The 17,380-nt window shown below is 42.9% G+C and overlaps 1 protein-coding gene across 1 annotated transcript in view; it reads left to right on the top strand.

Moving 5' to 3' along the window:
- itga8 (integrin, alpha 8) overlaps positions 1-17,380 on the top strand; it is a 231,149-nt gene that overhangs the window by 23,774 nt on the left and 189,995 nt on the right. The window contains exon 7 of the mRNA XM_048522032.2: positions 15,445-15,570. Within this exon, the coding sequence (XP_048377989.1) occupies positions 15,445-15,570 (126 nt within the window). The remainder of the gene's footprint in view (positions 1-15,444; positions 15,571-17,380) is intronic.

Raw genomic sequence — 17,380 nt, forward strand, 5'->3', positions numbered from 1 at the left:
GTTTATTTTATTTAAGCTGGTTAAAATAAGTACAGTTTCCATTTGAGAAAGGAGGTTGTTTGAAAGGTCACCAAGTTTAATTCAATCTACATGTTTGAACAAGTTTCATTTTTGTTCCATTTCATTTGAGAATAGCCCAAAGAACAGCTTGGGTAAACTGAAAATAACTGACTGTCTAGCATCAGTTCATAAATCTCTGTCAAATGAACTTTATGGGGAGGAGGATGGAAATTGCATTGAATTTTCTGTTTTATAGTTAGACAAAATCCAGTGACAACTTGGGGATGCTCAGCTGAGAGTTTGTTTTTACTGCCTCATCAGCATTTTGTTTCTTCTCCCTTGTACCAAGTTTATTCTTCTTTTTACCAAAGCTTTATTTAGAGTCTCACAGACAGCTGGCTAGGATCGCATCAAATGGTCACCTTTCAAGTGTCAGTTTAGACTTTGAAGCTATTTGTCCATTTTCTTAGCTGATCTTGCCTGCTTTCAGTTTTCCATATGTTCCTTTTTTCCATAAAACCCACTTAGTGTCAAATGAAGGAAAAAGATTGAAATTGTTTTGAAAATCAGCATTAAGCATGCTGACCTTTACGATTTTTAAAAAATGAAAGCTGTACTTGTATTAAATGTTTTAAGTAAAATAGATTGTGCTGGCAGTTTGGAGTGGAATGTGTGTTTTAGAAAAGTAATCCAAGTTAGACAGAACAAATATGATAAAGGCCTCAGGCCCATTTTAAAATGCTAAAAAACTGTTCTTCCCTCCCAAAGTACATCTCCCAACTCCATAATTAGTATGGACCTCTTTCTTACCAATCTGCCAGCTGCAGTTGCATCTGTCCATGATAATAACGGTAAAAGTGACCATTGCACAGTCCTTGTGGAGATGAAGTCCCACCTTCACATTGAGAACAACCACCATCATGTTGTGTGGTACTATCACTGTGCTAAATGGGACAGACTTTGCACTGATCGAGCAACTCCTTGGGGCACTGTGGGCCATCAACAACTTTGTTATCGTGGATTTTCCAGCATCTGCAGTTCCCATTATCTCTGAAGCCAGGGGATCAAATCTGGTTCAATGGACAGTGCAGGAGGGCATGCCCGGATCAGCACCAGACAAACCTGAAGATGAATTTCGTGATCCCACAACCAACAGATCTGATCTAAGCTCTGCAATCATGCCACATCCAGTTGTGAATGGGGGTGGACAATAAAACAACCCTCTGGAAGAAGAGACACTGAAAATATCCCCATCCTCAATGATGGAAGACCCCAGCACATCAGTGCAAAAGATAAGGCTGAAGCATTCACAGCAATCTTCAGCCAGAAGTGCCGAGTGGACAATCCATTTCAGCCTCCTCCAGTGGTTCCCAACATTACAGATACCAGTCTTCAGCCAATTCGATTCACTCCACGTGATATCAAGAAACCGTTGGAGACACTGGGTAGCGCAAAGGCAACGGGCCCTGACAATATTCCAGCAATAGTACTGAAGACTTGTGCTCCAGAACTTGCCGCTCCCCTATCCAAGCTGTTCCAGTATAGTTACAACACTGGTATCTACCCGGCAATGTGGAAAATTGCCCAAGTATGTCCTGTACACAAAAAGCAGGACAAATCCAACGCGGCCAGTTACCGCCCCATCAGTCTCCTCTCAATCATCAGTAAAGTGATGGAAGGTGTCATCGACAGTGCTATAAAGCAGCACCTGCTCAGTGATGCCCAGTTTGCGTTCCACCAGGGTCACTCAACTCCTGATCTCATTACAACCTTGGTTCAAACATGGAAAAAAGAACTGAATTCCAGAGGCGAGGTGAGAGTGACAGCCCTTGATATCGAGGGCCAAGTGTGGCATCAAGGAGCCCTAGCAAAACTGGAATCAGTGGGTATCGGGGGCAAACTCTCCTGTGGTTCAAGTCATACCTGACACATAGGAAGATTGTTGTGGTTGTGGGAGGTGAATCATCTCAACTCCAGGACATTTCTGCAGAAGTTCCTCAGGGTAGTGACCTGGGCCCAATCATCTTCAGCTGCTTCATCAATGACCTTGCCTCCATCATAAGGTCAGAAGTGGGGATGTTCACCGATGATTGATTGCGCAATGTTCAGCACCATTTGCGACTCCTCAGACACTGAAGCAGTCCATGTTCACACACAGCCAGATCTGGACAATACCCAGGCTTGGGCTGACAAGTGGCAAATGACATTCATACCACGCAAATGCCAGGCTATGACCATCACCAATAAGAGACAATCTAACCACCGCCCCTTGACATTCAATGGTGTTACCATCACTGAATTCCCCACTATCAACATCCTGGGGGTTACCATTGACCAGAAACTCAACTGGACTCACCACATGAACACAGCGGCTACTAGAGCAGGCCAGAAGCTAGGAATACTGTGGTGAGTAACTCACCTCCTGATTCGTCAAAGCCTGTCTGCCATCTACAAGGCACAAGTCAGGAGTGTGATGGCATGCTCCCCAGTTGCCTGGATGAGTGCAGCCCCAACAACACTCAAGAAGCTTGATACCATCCAGGACAAAGCAGCCACTTGATTGCTACTACATGCACAAGCATCCACTCCCCCCACCACCGAAGCTCAGTAGTAGCAGTGTGTACTATCTACAAGATACACACACTCACCAAAAATCTTCAGACAGCACCTTCCAAACTCATGACCACTTCTATCTAGAAGGACAAGGGCATCAGACATAAAGGAACACTACCAAGTTTCCCTCCAAGTCACTCACCATCCTGACTTGGAAATATTTCGCTGTTCCTTCATTGTCAATGGGTCAAAATCCTGGAATTCCCTAATAGCATTGTGGGTCAACCCACAGCAGGTGGACTGCAGCGGTTCAAGAAGGCAGCTCAACACCACCTTCTCAAGGACAACTAGGGATGGGCAAGAAATGCTGGCCAGCCAGCAACAACCACATCCCACAAATGAATAGAAAAAATGACAACCAACCACAGATCTCCTCAGTTGCTCATGTATCCACCCCACTCACTGTCCTGTTCCTCTCACATTACACCTCACCTTCCCCACAATCATTCATCCTGCCACACTCTTTTATCACAGTTGCTTACTCCCTTAGAAACATAGAAGATAGAAGCGGGAGTGGATCATTTGGCCCTACAAGCCTGTATAGCCATTCAACGTGATTATAGATAATCATCTGACTCCATATCCTGTTCTGGTCTTCGTCCTATACCCGTTGATCCCTTTAGCCCTTGGAGCATCTCTCCAACTCCTTCTTGTAAACATTCTGTATTTGTCCTCAGCCACTTACTATAGTAGAGAACTCCTGGTGTGCTTCTATTAACAGTGATCATGAGCCAATTTCTGTTCTATTTTTGACAGTTTTCTAGACATGTAAATGGCATACATTTCACTCACTTTGATTTTTCTGTTCATTGCTTTTTACTTAAACTGTTAACATTTTCATGAAAGACTGGAAGGAAAACGATCAAATCTGTTTCTCATTATTGGTAATGAAGACTTTCAGTTGATAATGGGGATGACTGTCCTGAGGAATTTACTTATTTTCCTCTGTAACATTGAAGGAAGAGTCAAAGAAACTGTGGGAAAATTATTTTCATTCTGTTTTCTCTGGATTATCCATTGCTCGTCCAGAAGTGTTATAAGCAAGCTAAAGAATCCTGTAGAAATCATTCCAACTCCCGCAACTACCTGGAATACACCTCCTCCCACCCACCTTCCTGCAAAAATTCCATCTCCTATTCCCAATTCCTTTGCCTCCGCCACATCTGCTCCCAGGATGAGGCATTCCACTCCCGCACATCCCAGATGTCCTCGTTCTACAACAACCGCAACTCCCCCCCCCCCCCCCCCCCCCGCAGTGGTCAAGAACACCCTCGACCGTGTCTCCCGCATTTCCCGCACCACATCCCTCACACCCCACCCCCGCAATAACCGCTAAAAGAGAATCCCCCTAGTCCTCATATACTACCCCACCAACCTCCGGATACAACGCATCATCCTCCGACACTTCCGCCATCTACAATCCAACCCCACCACTAAAGACATTTTTTCCAACCCCACCCTTGTCTGCCTTCCAGAGAAACCACTCTCTCCGTGACTCCCTTATCCGCTCCACACTCCCCTCCAACACCACCACACCCGGCACCTTCCCCTGCAACCGCAGGAAATGCTACACTTGCCCCCACACCTCCTCCCTCACCTCCATCCCAGGCCCCAAGATGACTTTCCACATCAAGCAGATGTTCACCTTCACATCTTCCAATGTGGTATACTGCATCCACTGTACCCGGTGTGGCTTCCTCTACATTGGGTGGGGGCCACTTTGCAGAACACCTCCTCTCGGTTCACAATAAACAACTGCACCTCCCAGTCACGAACCATTTCAACTTCCCCTCCCATTCCTTAGACGACATGTCCATCCTGGGCCTCCTGCAGTGCCATAATGATGCCACCCGTAGGTTGTAGGAACAGCAATTCATATTCCGCTTGGGAACCCTGCAGCCCAGTGGTATCAATGTGGATTTCACCGGCTTCAAACTCTGCCTTCCCCCCGACTGCATCCCAAAACCAGCCCAGCTCATCCCCACCTGCCTAACCTGCTCTTCCTCTCATCTATCCCCTCCCCCCTCCTCAAGCCGCACCTCCCTTTCCTACCTACTAACTGCATCCCACCCCCTTGACCTGTCCATCCTCCCCGGACTGACCTATCCCCTCCCTACTTCCCCACGCATTCTCTCCTCTTCACCTATCTTCTCCTCTATCCATCTTCAGTCCGCCTCCCCCTCTCTCCCTATTTATTTCAGAACCGTCTCCCCATTCCCCTTTTCTGATGAAGGGTCCAGGCCCGAAACGTCAGCTTTTGTGCTCCCAAGATGCTGCTTGGCCTACTGTGTTCATATAGATCCACACTTTGTTATCTCGGATTCTCCAGCATCTGCAGTTCCCATTATCTCGAAATCACTCCCTGTATATTTATCTGATAAAGGGGAAAAAAACTCAATCTTGAATTCATTCAATATAGGAATGTAGGGCATGGTGCAGGGACAGTCCTCTGAACCCACTCTGCAATCCAGCAAGATCATAGCTGATCTGGTTGTAGTCTCAATTCTACTTTCCCAGTCTGCTCACAATATAACCATTGACTCCCTGATAGATTAAAATAAGAATGGGCTTTGAGGATCCCTTGCATTGAGTCCTTAGGGCTGAGATGTCAAAATCCAATTTGAAAGGAGGGGCAGAATGTTGCAAAGGGAAGCATTTGCTTTTGAAGATTGTTGATTCGTTAGTCTCTTTAGCATTGAATAGCAAAATTCTTAAAAATAATTGAAAGCACTGGAGATGTATTCTGCTTGCTGATTGTGTTTTATTGAAGCTTAATTGAACTGAAAGGTGCATTTTGTTTGTGGAGTAAGTTGCTATTGTGTTAAAATTGAAATTTCTGTTGAGAATCTGTGGAATTCTTTACCAAGAGGGTCTGTTGAGGCTAAGTTGTTAAGTACATTCAAAGCTGAGACAGACAGATTTTTTTCATCAGTAAGAGAATCAAGGGTTACGGGGGAAAGGCAGCACAGTGGAGTTGCAGATTATCAGATCAGCCGTGATCTCATTGACTGACAGAGAAAACTTGATGGGCTGAGTGGCCTACCTCTGCCCCTATGTCTGATGATCTTACCATCTTATGTAGTCACAAGTAGTTTCAGAAAGAATGTAATTTCATCAATACGGGTGAGAGTTGTGATGATACATTGGCTTTAAAAGGCATATTTTGTCCTTTCATTAATGAAAAATGTTTGAGCCAGAGGTGATGACTAATTTTCTCAAAGTCAATTAAATATACAGCTTGTGAGGCTTTGTTTGTTTTTTAAACTTGAATTAATAGAAGCTGCCTAAATGGGTGGGATGAAGTTCCTACTGAACCAGGATTTTTAGTTGTAGTTTTCTGCAGTTGCTGGGGCCTTGAAGCTGGATGTGGAAACTTTTATTCCTCTCTCTGTTACAGCTCAAAGCTGGGGCTCTCTTCTTGCTGCTAGAATTGCATGTGAGACAATCTGTTTTATTGAGTTTGCCTTTCCAAGGGTGTTAATGGGATATTACTATGTTGGAATTGTTCATTAATAGTAGTTAACATTTATGTTATTTTGTTAAGCACTTTGGTAGAGTTAAAGTTAAACCAATTGTTTTATTTTTATTCTGTCTAAAATTTAACTATAGTGTAAAAATAAAGTGTGTTTGCTTAAATAATGAGTATTTTAAAGAATGAAATTGCATCTGCAACATCAAACACTTTCCTCTAAAATAAGAAAAGGTTAGGGTCTATGCTAACTTCTTAATATGTTTTAAGGGGGTTTGGTCTGGTCCATAACATAATGTGTATGAATATTTGAGGTGTACACGTTAAATTCAACTAGGTTAATGTTTAAAATAATAAATCTTAGCTTTTAATTAATGTTTAAGCATAAAGAGCATGACATCGACCCCAATCTTTCCTTGCTCAAAGCTTATGAATATATTAAAGTGTTTTTCAGAGAGATTAGAAATTGTCCGTCAAGCTTATAGATCATGTTGATCTGCTTCTATGGTGTAGCATTTGTTTATGTCAACATAATAATTTAACAGATTTTAAATTAGTGACTGATCTATAGCCTTTACAGAAAATGTACCAGATAAAGCTCAATCTCAGTATAGATCTTTGAACCAAAGACTTTGACATATTAAAATGCTGAATCAATGAACCTGGTTAGTTAGCAGCTAATAACACTTATCAACAAAACCTACTTAATATAAATACTTCATTGATTCTATGATCCAAAGAACAGGCAACAAGTGGTAATATTAGGAATATTCTATTTTAAGTACCTAAACATCAATGTTCTCTTCAAACCATAGTTGCATTGCATGGTATTTTCCGTTGCATTTGTCCTGTGTTTATGATCTGTGAGCTGATAGATGGTTTACGCCTAGGCTTTTGATCGCTCTATCTTATGAGCCTGATGTTTGGAGAAGTGCAAAATCAATGTAATTGTCATTATGTAGAGTCATAGAGATATACAGCATGGAAACATGCCCTTATTCCCAACTTGTCTAAACCGACCAGGTTTCCTAATCTAAACTATTCCAATTTGTCTTGAGAGTCTGGCAATGAGGGTTTTAACACAACTGCTGAGTTCCATGAGAAGAGCTCAGGCTCATCTCTATTGATGACCTTTCCCACACCATGACAACCAAGATGGTATTCAATCTGTCTTCAGTACCTGGTTCTCTTAAATTGTAAAGGCATTTTATATTTAGGCATCATGTCATCTTGCAAAGTGCTTGCTCAGAGAAATTTGGATACACACAAAGCTTAAAGTAACACAACTTGGTGGATCTAATTGTATTAATGTCTTTTGTGACCTTGGAACGCTCTAAGTCACTTTGTAACTAATTAAATACCTTCTGTCATATAGTCATAGTTTTAATGCATAAAATACAGAAACCAAATTATATACAAGAGGATCCACAGAAAAAAAAATACTCAAATAATGTGTTTTGGTAATGCTGATTAAGATATAAACACTGGCTGGGACAAAGGACAAATTTCCTTTCTCTTCTTGGAAACAGATTTTTTTTGTTTGTGTTCTACTGAGAGAGCAGTCCAGTAAAACTTCAAAACATTACATTTTGCTGCATCCGTTCATCAAATTGTCTTGCTCAAGAGAGCTAAAATACTAAAAGATAAATAAAAATTCTAAAGTCTTTCTAGGGAAAGATGCCAAGTGGAGAGGAATATATCCATGAGTCCAAGTCTTGCTGGTGAAGCATTGTTCAACTGCATTTATATTATTATATTTGTCCATTTTTTTAAGAAATTGCATTCAATAGCAAGCAAGCTCCACAATAACTTATTAAAATGTAGAATATCTGCAGCGTTTATAAGGACTAAGGAATTGGTAGAATATAATCCTAGGGCTATTGCTAAATAAATATGAAATTGTTGAGGAGCTGCTTGGAGCCTGAAATTTGTATTGTAATGCCCCACCAGTAAATTTCATGGGGATTGGTAATGTTAGCAGGGGAGAGAAAAAATTGGCTGGAATCGCTGTTGGATTGCCACTCTATTCCTACATTTTTGAACTACAACTGAACTCCGTATTTTTGGCCTAAGTTTCTGATCCTCGCTTCTTCAGAAATGTGGGATGTACCTGAAATGTTTGTAGTGCAGGATAGAAAAGACTTGAAGCCTGTGTCAAGTGGCACACTCTAGGGTTTTGTGCTGGAACGCTTGTTGTTGGTTAATAATCTAGACACAAATGTAGGAAGTTTGATCAGAGAGTTCACAGAAGACACAAAAATTGGTGCATCACATAACAAGCAAGAAGAAAGCCTTAGATTACAGGGTGATATAAACTGGCTGTTCAGATGGACAGTACAATGACACATGGAATTTAATGGTGAAAAATGTGAGGTGATGTATTTTGGAAGGATGAACAAGACAAGGGTATGTACAAAGAATGGTTGGTCACTCAGAGGAACAGAGGATCAGAGTGACTTTGATGTGCATGCCCATAGATCCTTTAAAGCAGCCTGCCAGGTAGATAAAGTGGTTAAAAAGCTAGTGGAGCAGGAAACTTATGGTGGAATTGTGTAAAGCATTAGTTAGGTTACAGTTGGAGTGCAATGTTCTGCACACCACATCAAAGGAAGGATGTGATTACATTCGAGTGAGTGCAGAGGAAATTCACCAGGAGATTGCCTGAGCCAGAGTATATGGAGATAGCCAGGTGTTACTTTCTTTAAGCAGAGAAGGCTGAGGGGATACCTGACGGAAGTACGCATAATTATGAGGAGCAAAGATAGGGCTGATAAGGTAAAATGTTTCCCTTTGTGGAGTTGTCAATAAGCAGGGGGCATAGACTTAAGGTAAGAGGCGGACAGTTTGGCGAGGACTTTTTTCACTCAGATGATAATGAGTTTCTGGAACTCACTGTCTGAAAAGATGTAGAGGTAGGAACTGCACAATATTTAGGAACTATTTATAGGAACACTGTAAAATACAAGACTACAGACCAAGTGCTGGAGATTTGGTTTTGAATAGAGTTGGTAGGTACTTGATGATCAGCACAGATATGATGAGCTGAAGGGCCTCTTTCCATGCTAAAATTATCTGTGCTCTAAGACAAGGCATATTGTGGCAGTAGTTGCCACATTCTCTTAAGAGTTTGTGTCCTAAAATATCCATTAATTCTGCTATTTCCTGTTCTGTTTCACAGTGGAATGCTTTTCCAAAAGCAGTCTCCACAAGTATTAATTATCCCATGCTGACACTTTGTCATTTAGTATTAACACCCTTTCGAACCCCACTCCTCTAAAAATATTCATGTCACTCCTTCATCTCCTGACAATCTGACATTATTCAACCTCCCTTCACTTCTGCCTTGACCATATTCATCCCCGTCCTCCAGCCCCTCAATAACATTCAGCCATCCTCACGCCCCAGTGGTGTTCTGAACACTCCCTCGACCATCTGATGACCCCCTCCCCCACACCTTGAGAGTGTTCAGCCTCGTCCCTCAACCCCCTGACAATGTTTAACCTAGCAACCCTGCATTACCGCCCTGAAAATATTCACTGTGTTCCACGTTGAAAATGTTCAGCTTCCTCCTCACTGACCATGCTTACCACCTTTGCCTCATGGTAAATGTTCAATGTCCACCAGCACCCCCCGCCCAGCAATGTTAACCCTTCAGGCATTGGTTGGACAGGAGCCAGGATATGAAATGGGGATGGGTGTGAGAACTGATTGGTGAGAGAGGTGGGTGAGTGTTAAATAATGGCAAAGAGGCCAGTATCCCGTCACTAAGTCACTCTTTGTTTCCATGTGCGCAGTACATAGGTTCTGACCAGTCAGCTCATGCCAATCCCTAGCATGAGGACACTCTATGAATCTCCTGTTTATCACTGTCAGCCAAGGCTCCCTGATTGGCCCAGGTCAACAACCATGGTTGTCAACAATCAAGGTTCCCATAGTCAACGAGAACTGTTTGACCTTCGCTTCAATTACTACATTCCCTCCCCCAACCAAGGCCAGGGATGTAGGCCCATTATTTCTTCTGTAGCTTCTCTTGACACATTTTCACGCCAGGTCCCGTTCCTCCGTCTCTGAGTTGAACAGGGGCAGCGTGTACCAGACTGTATAGCCCATTTCTTGCACCCAGAGCATCTCAGAAAAGTTTCCTCCGCTTCTTGTGGCAGTAACAGTAACAAGGCTACATCCATCTCAGACTCTGAGGTTTCTTTCACACTAGATGGAGACGGAGAACCTACAGTATCAGACAGGCCTTCTGGCTGTTCTGAGGGGCCAGATATGTTTTGCTCCTGTTCCTGTTTGTGAGATAGCAGCTTTCATGTGATCCATGTGTTTGTTCATGTCCGCCTCACCTATCTGTACTTCGTATGTCACGGCACCTTACCTCACTTCTACCTCACCTTGTACCCATGCCAGACCATTTCCGTGGTTTCAATACTAAACTCCAATACTCTGAAGTAAACAGTCTGTCAGCATCTCAGTCAGCATTAACCCAAAATCACATGCCTCTGCCAGTCGTCTTAACTTCATCAAAGATTTTGATACGGATTCTCCAGGTTTTTAAATTGCTCAATAAAACCGATAGTATCTCAGAATTAGAAGAGGCTTGGGGTATTAATATTCCTTAGTTAATTCCATTAACTCTTGAAAGCTTTTAGTGTCTGGTGCCTCGGGGAAAGTTAGGGCCCTAATAACCGAAAATGCTACGGGTTCGCATGCAGTCAGAAGGATTACTCGTAGCTTTCATGTCTGCCCAAATGTCATTTGCCTGGAAAGAAATAATGGATCCTTTCCACATACTCAGCCTAATCTTCGATGCCAGTATCGAAAGACTCAAGCTTCCCAAATAAATGCATGATGCTGGAAATGCTTATCCCAACTCAAGAAATGACTTGCGAGTGAATTTTCTTCAGGAACGTGCTGTTTTCTCTCATTGCCTGTGAAATAACGGCACAGAGGCAGGTTTCCCATCATCAAGTCAGCCTTTATTTACGCTTCTACAGTACACGGCCTTTGACGGGTCAGCTCAGAACCAGTCCCTAGCATGAGGAGATTCTCTGAATCTCCTGTTTATAACTGTCAGCCGGAGGACCCATGTTAACAATCCCAATCAAGGATCTCATAGTCAATGAGATTCACCTGGCCCTCATTCTAATCACAACAGGGTGGGTGAGTTGATCAGCACCATTGAAGGGGTGGTTGGGAAGTAAGCGTTGCTAAGATCTGGGTGGGATAATTTTCTAGGAGAGGAGTGAATATTGCTGTGGGTGATGGAGGGCTTTGCACAACAGCTGTTTAACTTAAGAGCTACACTACTCAGCTGATTTTGTAACTACAATGCAGAACTGAAGTAAATCCATTTAAAAGCCGGCATAAGTAAAGGGCAAACAGTTCAAGTCTGTGTAGCTCTACCATTCAGATCCCACTGTCATATAATCATGGAGTAGTCTGGGCAGGACAAAACCAGGATGTTGCAGTTTGATCTTCCCATACACATAGTGTGAATGTGTCTATGCAGGGACCTTCTCAGGATTCTGACATCAATCAGCAACCTAGATTCAGTTTGAGGACAAACCGCATATTGGATGATCTGGGCCATTATTTTGCTTATCCCTGACTATCTGAGGTCGTGATGCAAGAAGTGTCCCTGAAATTTGCCACTTATGTCATTCATTAATAAATAAGAATGAGAAATTCTATCATTAAATTATTTCTATAGAGACACCTTCCGGTGATAGATCTCACCTTCATTGCTTTAGCACCAATTTAAAGAAAACATGCTTAAACAGATGGCTCAAAGAGGGTTTTTCGGCACCGAGGAATAGATTAGTTCCCGAGCGTGCTGGATGTTGTGTCTAAACAAAGATGTCACTAATCCTTTTTACAATGTTGAAATGATAAATTGAATTTAGGTAAACCTGTTAAAGGGTTGTCATCTAATGTCATTCTCCTGAGAAGCTGCAACTTTAGATCACTCCTATTGTGTCATAGATTATGTTACAATTACCAGTGCTGGCTTTGAATAAAGATTTATTCACAGGATATTTAATAAGCATTTGGGAAAAATTGCATTCATTAATAATGCAGGTTAATGTATTAAATTTGCAAATGTGACTGATCACCTCTAGCCTCTTTGATTTGCTCAGATTTGGCCAACTGATCAACACAAAATCAATATGACAATTGAGGCAGAAGGTTGAAATTATACTGCGGAAGAATTTTAATAGGATCCCTTGAGGTGAATAAAGTGTTTGTTTTGTGCAGTCATTTCCATTCTATAAATAATATAGAAAGTCCAAGGGATTAATGGGCGCCAGAATAATTGGCCTGTTTTTCCCAAAGCAAAGTGCCCCATTAGCAACCTGACTGCTTCCTGCTTGCCTAAGGCCTCCCAACAGTGATTCTGTGGTTTACTACCAAAGGGCCACATTTAGCTTGGATCTGTACTGAGTTGCTGTTCTCACCTAACGTTCCAGGGCATGCTGCGTTCGGTCCATGCATCTTGATGTACAACAGACTTTGAAAAATGGAGTCTCGTAGCTTTGAATCAATATGAGTTTTACTCCCAAGTAAGCAAAGATTTAGATCAGGCAGCAATTATGAGCCACAACATTTAGGAAATATTTACATCCCTGACATTAATCAGTTCAAATCCCGGGATTGGACCTTCCTCGCTCAGTGGTTAGCTCGCCCATCTGCAGCATGCCTGTGCCCCAACTATTCCAGAAAATACCATATTTGGGGCAGGAATCTTCTTTCCGGGTCAGGTCATAAACATCAGGACTGTTCCCATTGTGTCAGTGTGTGAAATTGTTCAATCCAACGAAGGAGGGTGGGTCGCCTCCAGAAGCTGGAGGGCCAAAATCAGCGCAATATTGTAAAAAGAACATTGTGACATTTTTGTCTTTATATGAGGCTGCGGTTTGGCCACGACAAGGGGGTCTGACTGCTGACTGGGAAGTTCCAGTTAGTGTCAGTGCCCAGTGTCCTTGAATCACCTAATGACCTTCTCTCCCTGCCACTGGTATTCTGCCAATGGTGTCCCATATGTAAGCCCTCACCCTCCACAGTCCCCCTTTGAATGGCTGACAGCTCTTTACAGGTTGGAGATAACACAGTGTGGAGCTGGAGAAACACAGCATTTCAGGCAGCATCAGAGGAGCAGGAAGGTTGACATTTCGGTTTGGGGCCCTTTTTCAGAAATGGGGAGGGGAAAGGGAGTTGGTAAATAAATAGAGAGAGGAGAGCTGTGGCAGGGGGAATGTAGGTGGGATGGTGATAGGTGAGTGCAGGTGGGGAATGATGTGGATTGGTCAGTGAGGTGGGAGGGGCAGATTCGTGGGAGAAGATGGATAGGTTATGTCAGGTCAAGGAGGCAGGGATGAGAGGGAGGGTTGGACATGGGATGAGGCCGGGGTGGGGAGATTTTAAAACTGGTGAAATCCCTATTGAGGCCATTGGGCTGTGGGCTTCCGAGTCACAATATGAGGTGCTGCTCCTCCAGTTTGCGGGTAGCGTCCTTGTGACACTGGAGGAGGCCCAGGATGGATGTGTCACCCCGGAAATGAGAAGGGGAGTTAAAATGGTACGCGAGTGGAAGGTGTTGTTGTTTGTTGTCTACAGAGCGCAGATCCTGTACGAAATGGTCTCCGAGCCTCCGCTTGGTCTCACCGATTTAGGGGAGGCCAGGCCGGGAGCAGCTGATGCAGTAGGCCAAGTTGACGGATATGCAGGTGAACCCCGATCTAATGTGAAAGGTTTGTTTTGTGCCTTGAATGGAGGTGAGGGGAGAGGTGTAGGGGAGTTGTAGAACTTCCTGCGTTTGCGGGGAAAGGTGGGGTTAGTGGCAAATTGAGGAAGTCGTGGAGAGAGCAGCCCCTATGAAAGGCATATAGGGCTGGGGAGGGAAATATATCTTTGATTGTGGGGTCGGATTATAGGTGGCGAAAGTGGCAGAGAATGAGACATTGGATGTGGAGGATGGTGGGGTGATATGTGGGGACAAGGGGGATTCTGTCTTTATTTTTGTTGTGGGGAGGAGATGTGAGGGCATAGGTGCAGGAAATGCTAGAGATGCGTCTGAGGACATTTTTAATCACAGGAGGGGGGAAGTTACAGTTCTTGAAATAGGAGGACATCTGGGATGTGTGGGAGTGGAACACCCCATCTTGGGACCAGACGCAGCGGAGGCGGAGGAATTGGAAGTAGGGGATCGCATTCTTGCAGGAAGGTGGGTGAGAGGAGATGGGAGTCGCTGGGCTTGAAATAGATGCCAGTTTCAAGGTGGTTACCAGATATGGAAACAGAGAGGTCCAGGAAGGAGAGGGAAGTATCGGAGATGATCCAGGTAGACCTTTCCCAGCACCACCCCTCCTCTCTCCATTTATTTCTGAGCTCCCTTCCCCGTCCCCATTTCTGGAAAAGGGTCCTGCCCCGAAACGTCAACTTTCCTGCTCCTCCGATGCTGCCTGGCCTGTTGTTTTCCTCCAGCTCCACACTGTTGCCTCTGATATCTACAGTTCTTGCTACCTCTTTAGAAGTTGGAGTTTTGTCTTTAAGACCCAGGGAACTCAATGGCAGACAACTAAGTGCCTGATAGGTTTCAATTGCATTGAGGATCTCAGGGCCTCCATGGTAGGGCTATGGACATCAATATCAGGCTGTTGTGTGGAAATGCTTGTAAATCCATTTTGGACCATCCCCAATACTGAGCACATTGTCCTGTACACTCTAGATAGCTGCAAATAAATAGCAGTTTACTGACTTCTTATTTTTATTTGAGAAAACATTTATGACAAAATGATATTTATGACAAATGACATTTAATGAGGTGAATTAAAATTGTGTTATCATTTAATTTGAGATATGTCATGTCAAGCATTTTACTAGTAAGTATTGTCAATGACGAGGGCAGAATTCTAGCTTGCATGTTGCACAAATTTAGCCCAATGACCAAAACGTGTAAAGTCCTGGACTGATAGGATTCATTTGTAAAACAGAATAAAAAAGGCAATCATGTTGTTATGGTATGTGAATTGCTGTGTTTGTTTTAACCCAACTGAATTGCTTAAAAAGTTTTAACTTTGTTTATGTTTGTGTCAATGATGCGTTATGAGTTTGAATCCAGGGTGCAAATACAGTGAGTAAATTGCAGATTAATGAAGAAAAACAATTTTCATTGGTTTCTACCCTTAGTCTACAACAGGTTCATTTTCTCATGTGAAACAATCCATGCTGAGATGTGAAATCTGGATATTAACATTACATTTATATTGTAAATGGCAAATTATTGTGATAAGCATTTGTGGAGTGATGCATATTACTTTCGTGGTTTACTTTATATCATTTCCACGTGTTTCTGGACACAGGTCAGGTGATCACTGCGGGTATCTTTGAAATTTTAAATGGATACGACTTCAGAGATGTGAAGCGGAGAGTAAATGGAGAACAACAGACTGGAGTGGCTCCTGCTGATTATGATGACAACTACTTGGGTGAGACCTTTTAGGTACCTTCCAAAATCTAACAATAAGCAGAACACGGCGTATTACAATAGTTCCTGGAGGTCTAACATCAAAGACTCTGCGACTCAAATTATAACAAAAGTTGATTTCAGAAGGGTTCATTAGCACATGAAACTCAGTTTAGTTAGCCACACTGTCATACTCTCCTTTAATTAACTCAAATTATTCACCTTGTCTCAGCATCTAACCTGTCTTTGTTCATTTCCTCAGTAATCTAAAGTTCATTTTATTTGGGATCAGAGATAATGGGAACTGCAGATGCTGGAGAATTCCACTCTCCCCATCCCCCTCTCTGATGAAGGGTCTAGGCCCGAAACGTCAGCTTTTGTGCTCCTGAGATGCTGCTTGGCCTGCTGTGTTCATCCAGCCTCACATTTCATTTTATTTGGTGTTGTTTCATACAAGGAACTTTAACTTTTGATCTTGTTGCCTAACAGGGCTAAAGCAAGAAAGTGAAGTTGATGCAAAGATCCACTATAACCTTGTTGAATCATGAAGTCAGCTCCTTGGACTATATGGTTGACTCCTGTTCACGTTTGTTGTATTATATTTGTTTGGAATAATCTTTGTAACAATGTATTGCGATCTTGCAACCTGCCACAATTCAGTAATCTGATGGAATGTACAAATTCAGTGTTTTTTCGTTCACTCACAGAAAGTGGCATCTCAGGCTAGACCAGCGTTTACTGCTCAACCCTTGTTTCTCCTGAGAAAGTGGTGGTGAGCTGTCTTCTTGAACTGCCGCAGTCTGTGAATGTAGATAGGCCTACAATGATGTTAAGTAGGGAGTTCAGTTTTTCCCAGTGACACTGAAGGAACTGTGTTGTGTTTCCAAATAAGGAAGGCGAGCACTTTGGACAGAAACTTATAGATGGTGGTGTTCCCATGAAACTGCTGGCTTTGTCCTCCTAGATGATGGTAGTTGTGGGTTTGGCAGCTGCTGTCTTGCCAACGACCCTTGGTAGGTTTCTGCAATACATCTGGTAGATGGCGCACACTGCTGAGCATCAGTGTTGGAGGGAGTGGTCACTTGCAAACATGGTGCTAATCAATTAACCTGCTTTGTCCTGGATGGCATGAAGCTCCTTGAGAGATGTTGAGGTTGTATTCATCCAGGCAATTGGAGACTATCCCATCGATCTCCTGAAGCTATGTAGATGGTGGATGATTTGTGAAGTCAGGGGGTGAGTCACCCACTGCAGGATTCCTAGCCTCTGATCAGCTCTTGCAGTCACAGCATTTACATGGCTATACCATTTCAGTTTCTGGTCAATAGTAATTCACAAGTCATTGATGATGATCCCATTGATGTCAAGGGATAATGGTTAGACTCTTTCTTGTTGGAAATGATCGTTGCCTGGCACTTAGTGGCACAAATGTTATTTGCCACTTATTAGTCCAAATCTTTTTCCTAACCTCATGCATTGAACATGGACTGCTTCAGTATCAGCAGATAGCCCCACTCCTGACTTTACAATGAAGAGAAGGTTAGGAACACAGGAACAAGTGTAAGACAATTTACATCACATAATGAGATCAAGATTGATCTGCGACCTAACTCCATATATCCACCTTTGCTCCATATCTTCAATATCTTTGGTTAACACTCACTTATTAGTCTCAGTGTAAAAAAAGTAACAAGTTCTACCACATCTTTTATAGGTAGAATGTCCTTAAAGCCTTTGAACAGCTTTGACAAGGTTTGTTTCCCATGGTGAGTCTCCTACTGTCCACTTGGTGAATGTCATCAGCAGTGTATGAGGCCTTTAAAGGAGCATTA

The sequence above is a fragment of the Stegostoma tigrinum genome, chromosome 2 (genome assembly GCF_030684315.1).
Source record: "Stegostoma tigrinum isolate sSteTig4 chromosome 2, sSteTig4.hap1, whole genome shotgun sequence".
NCBI lineage: Eukaryota > Metazoa > Chordata > Chondrichthyes > Orectolobiformes > Stegostomatidae > Stegostoma > Stegostoma tigrinum.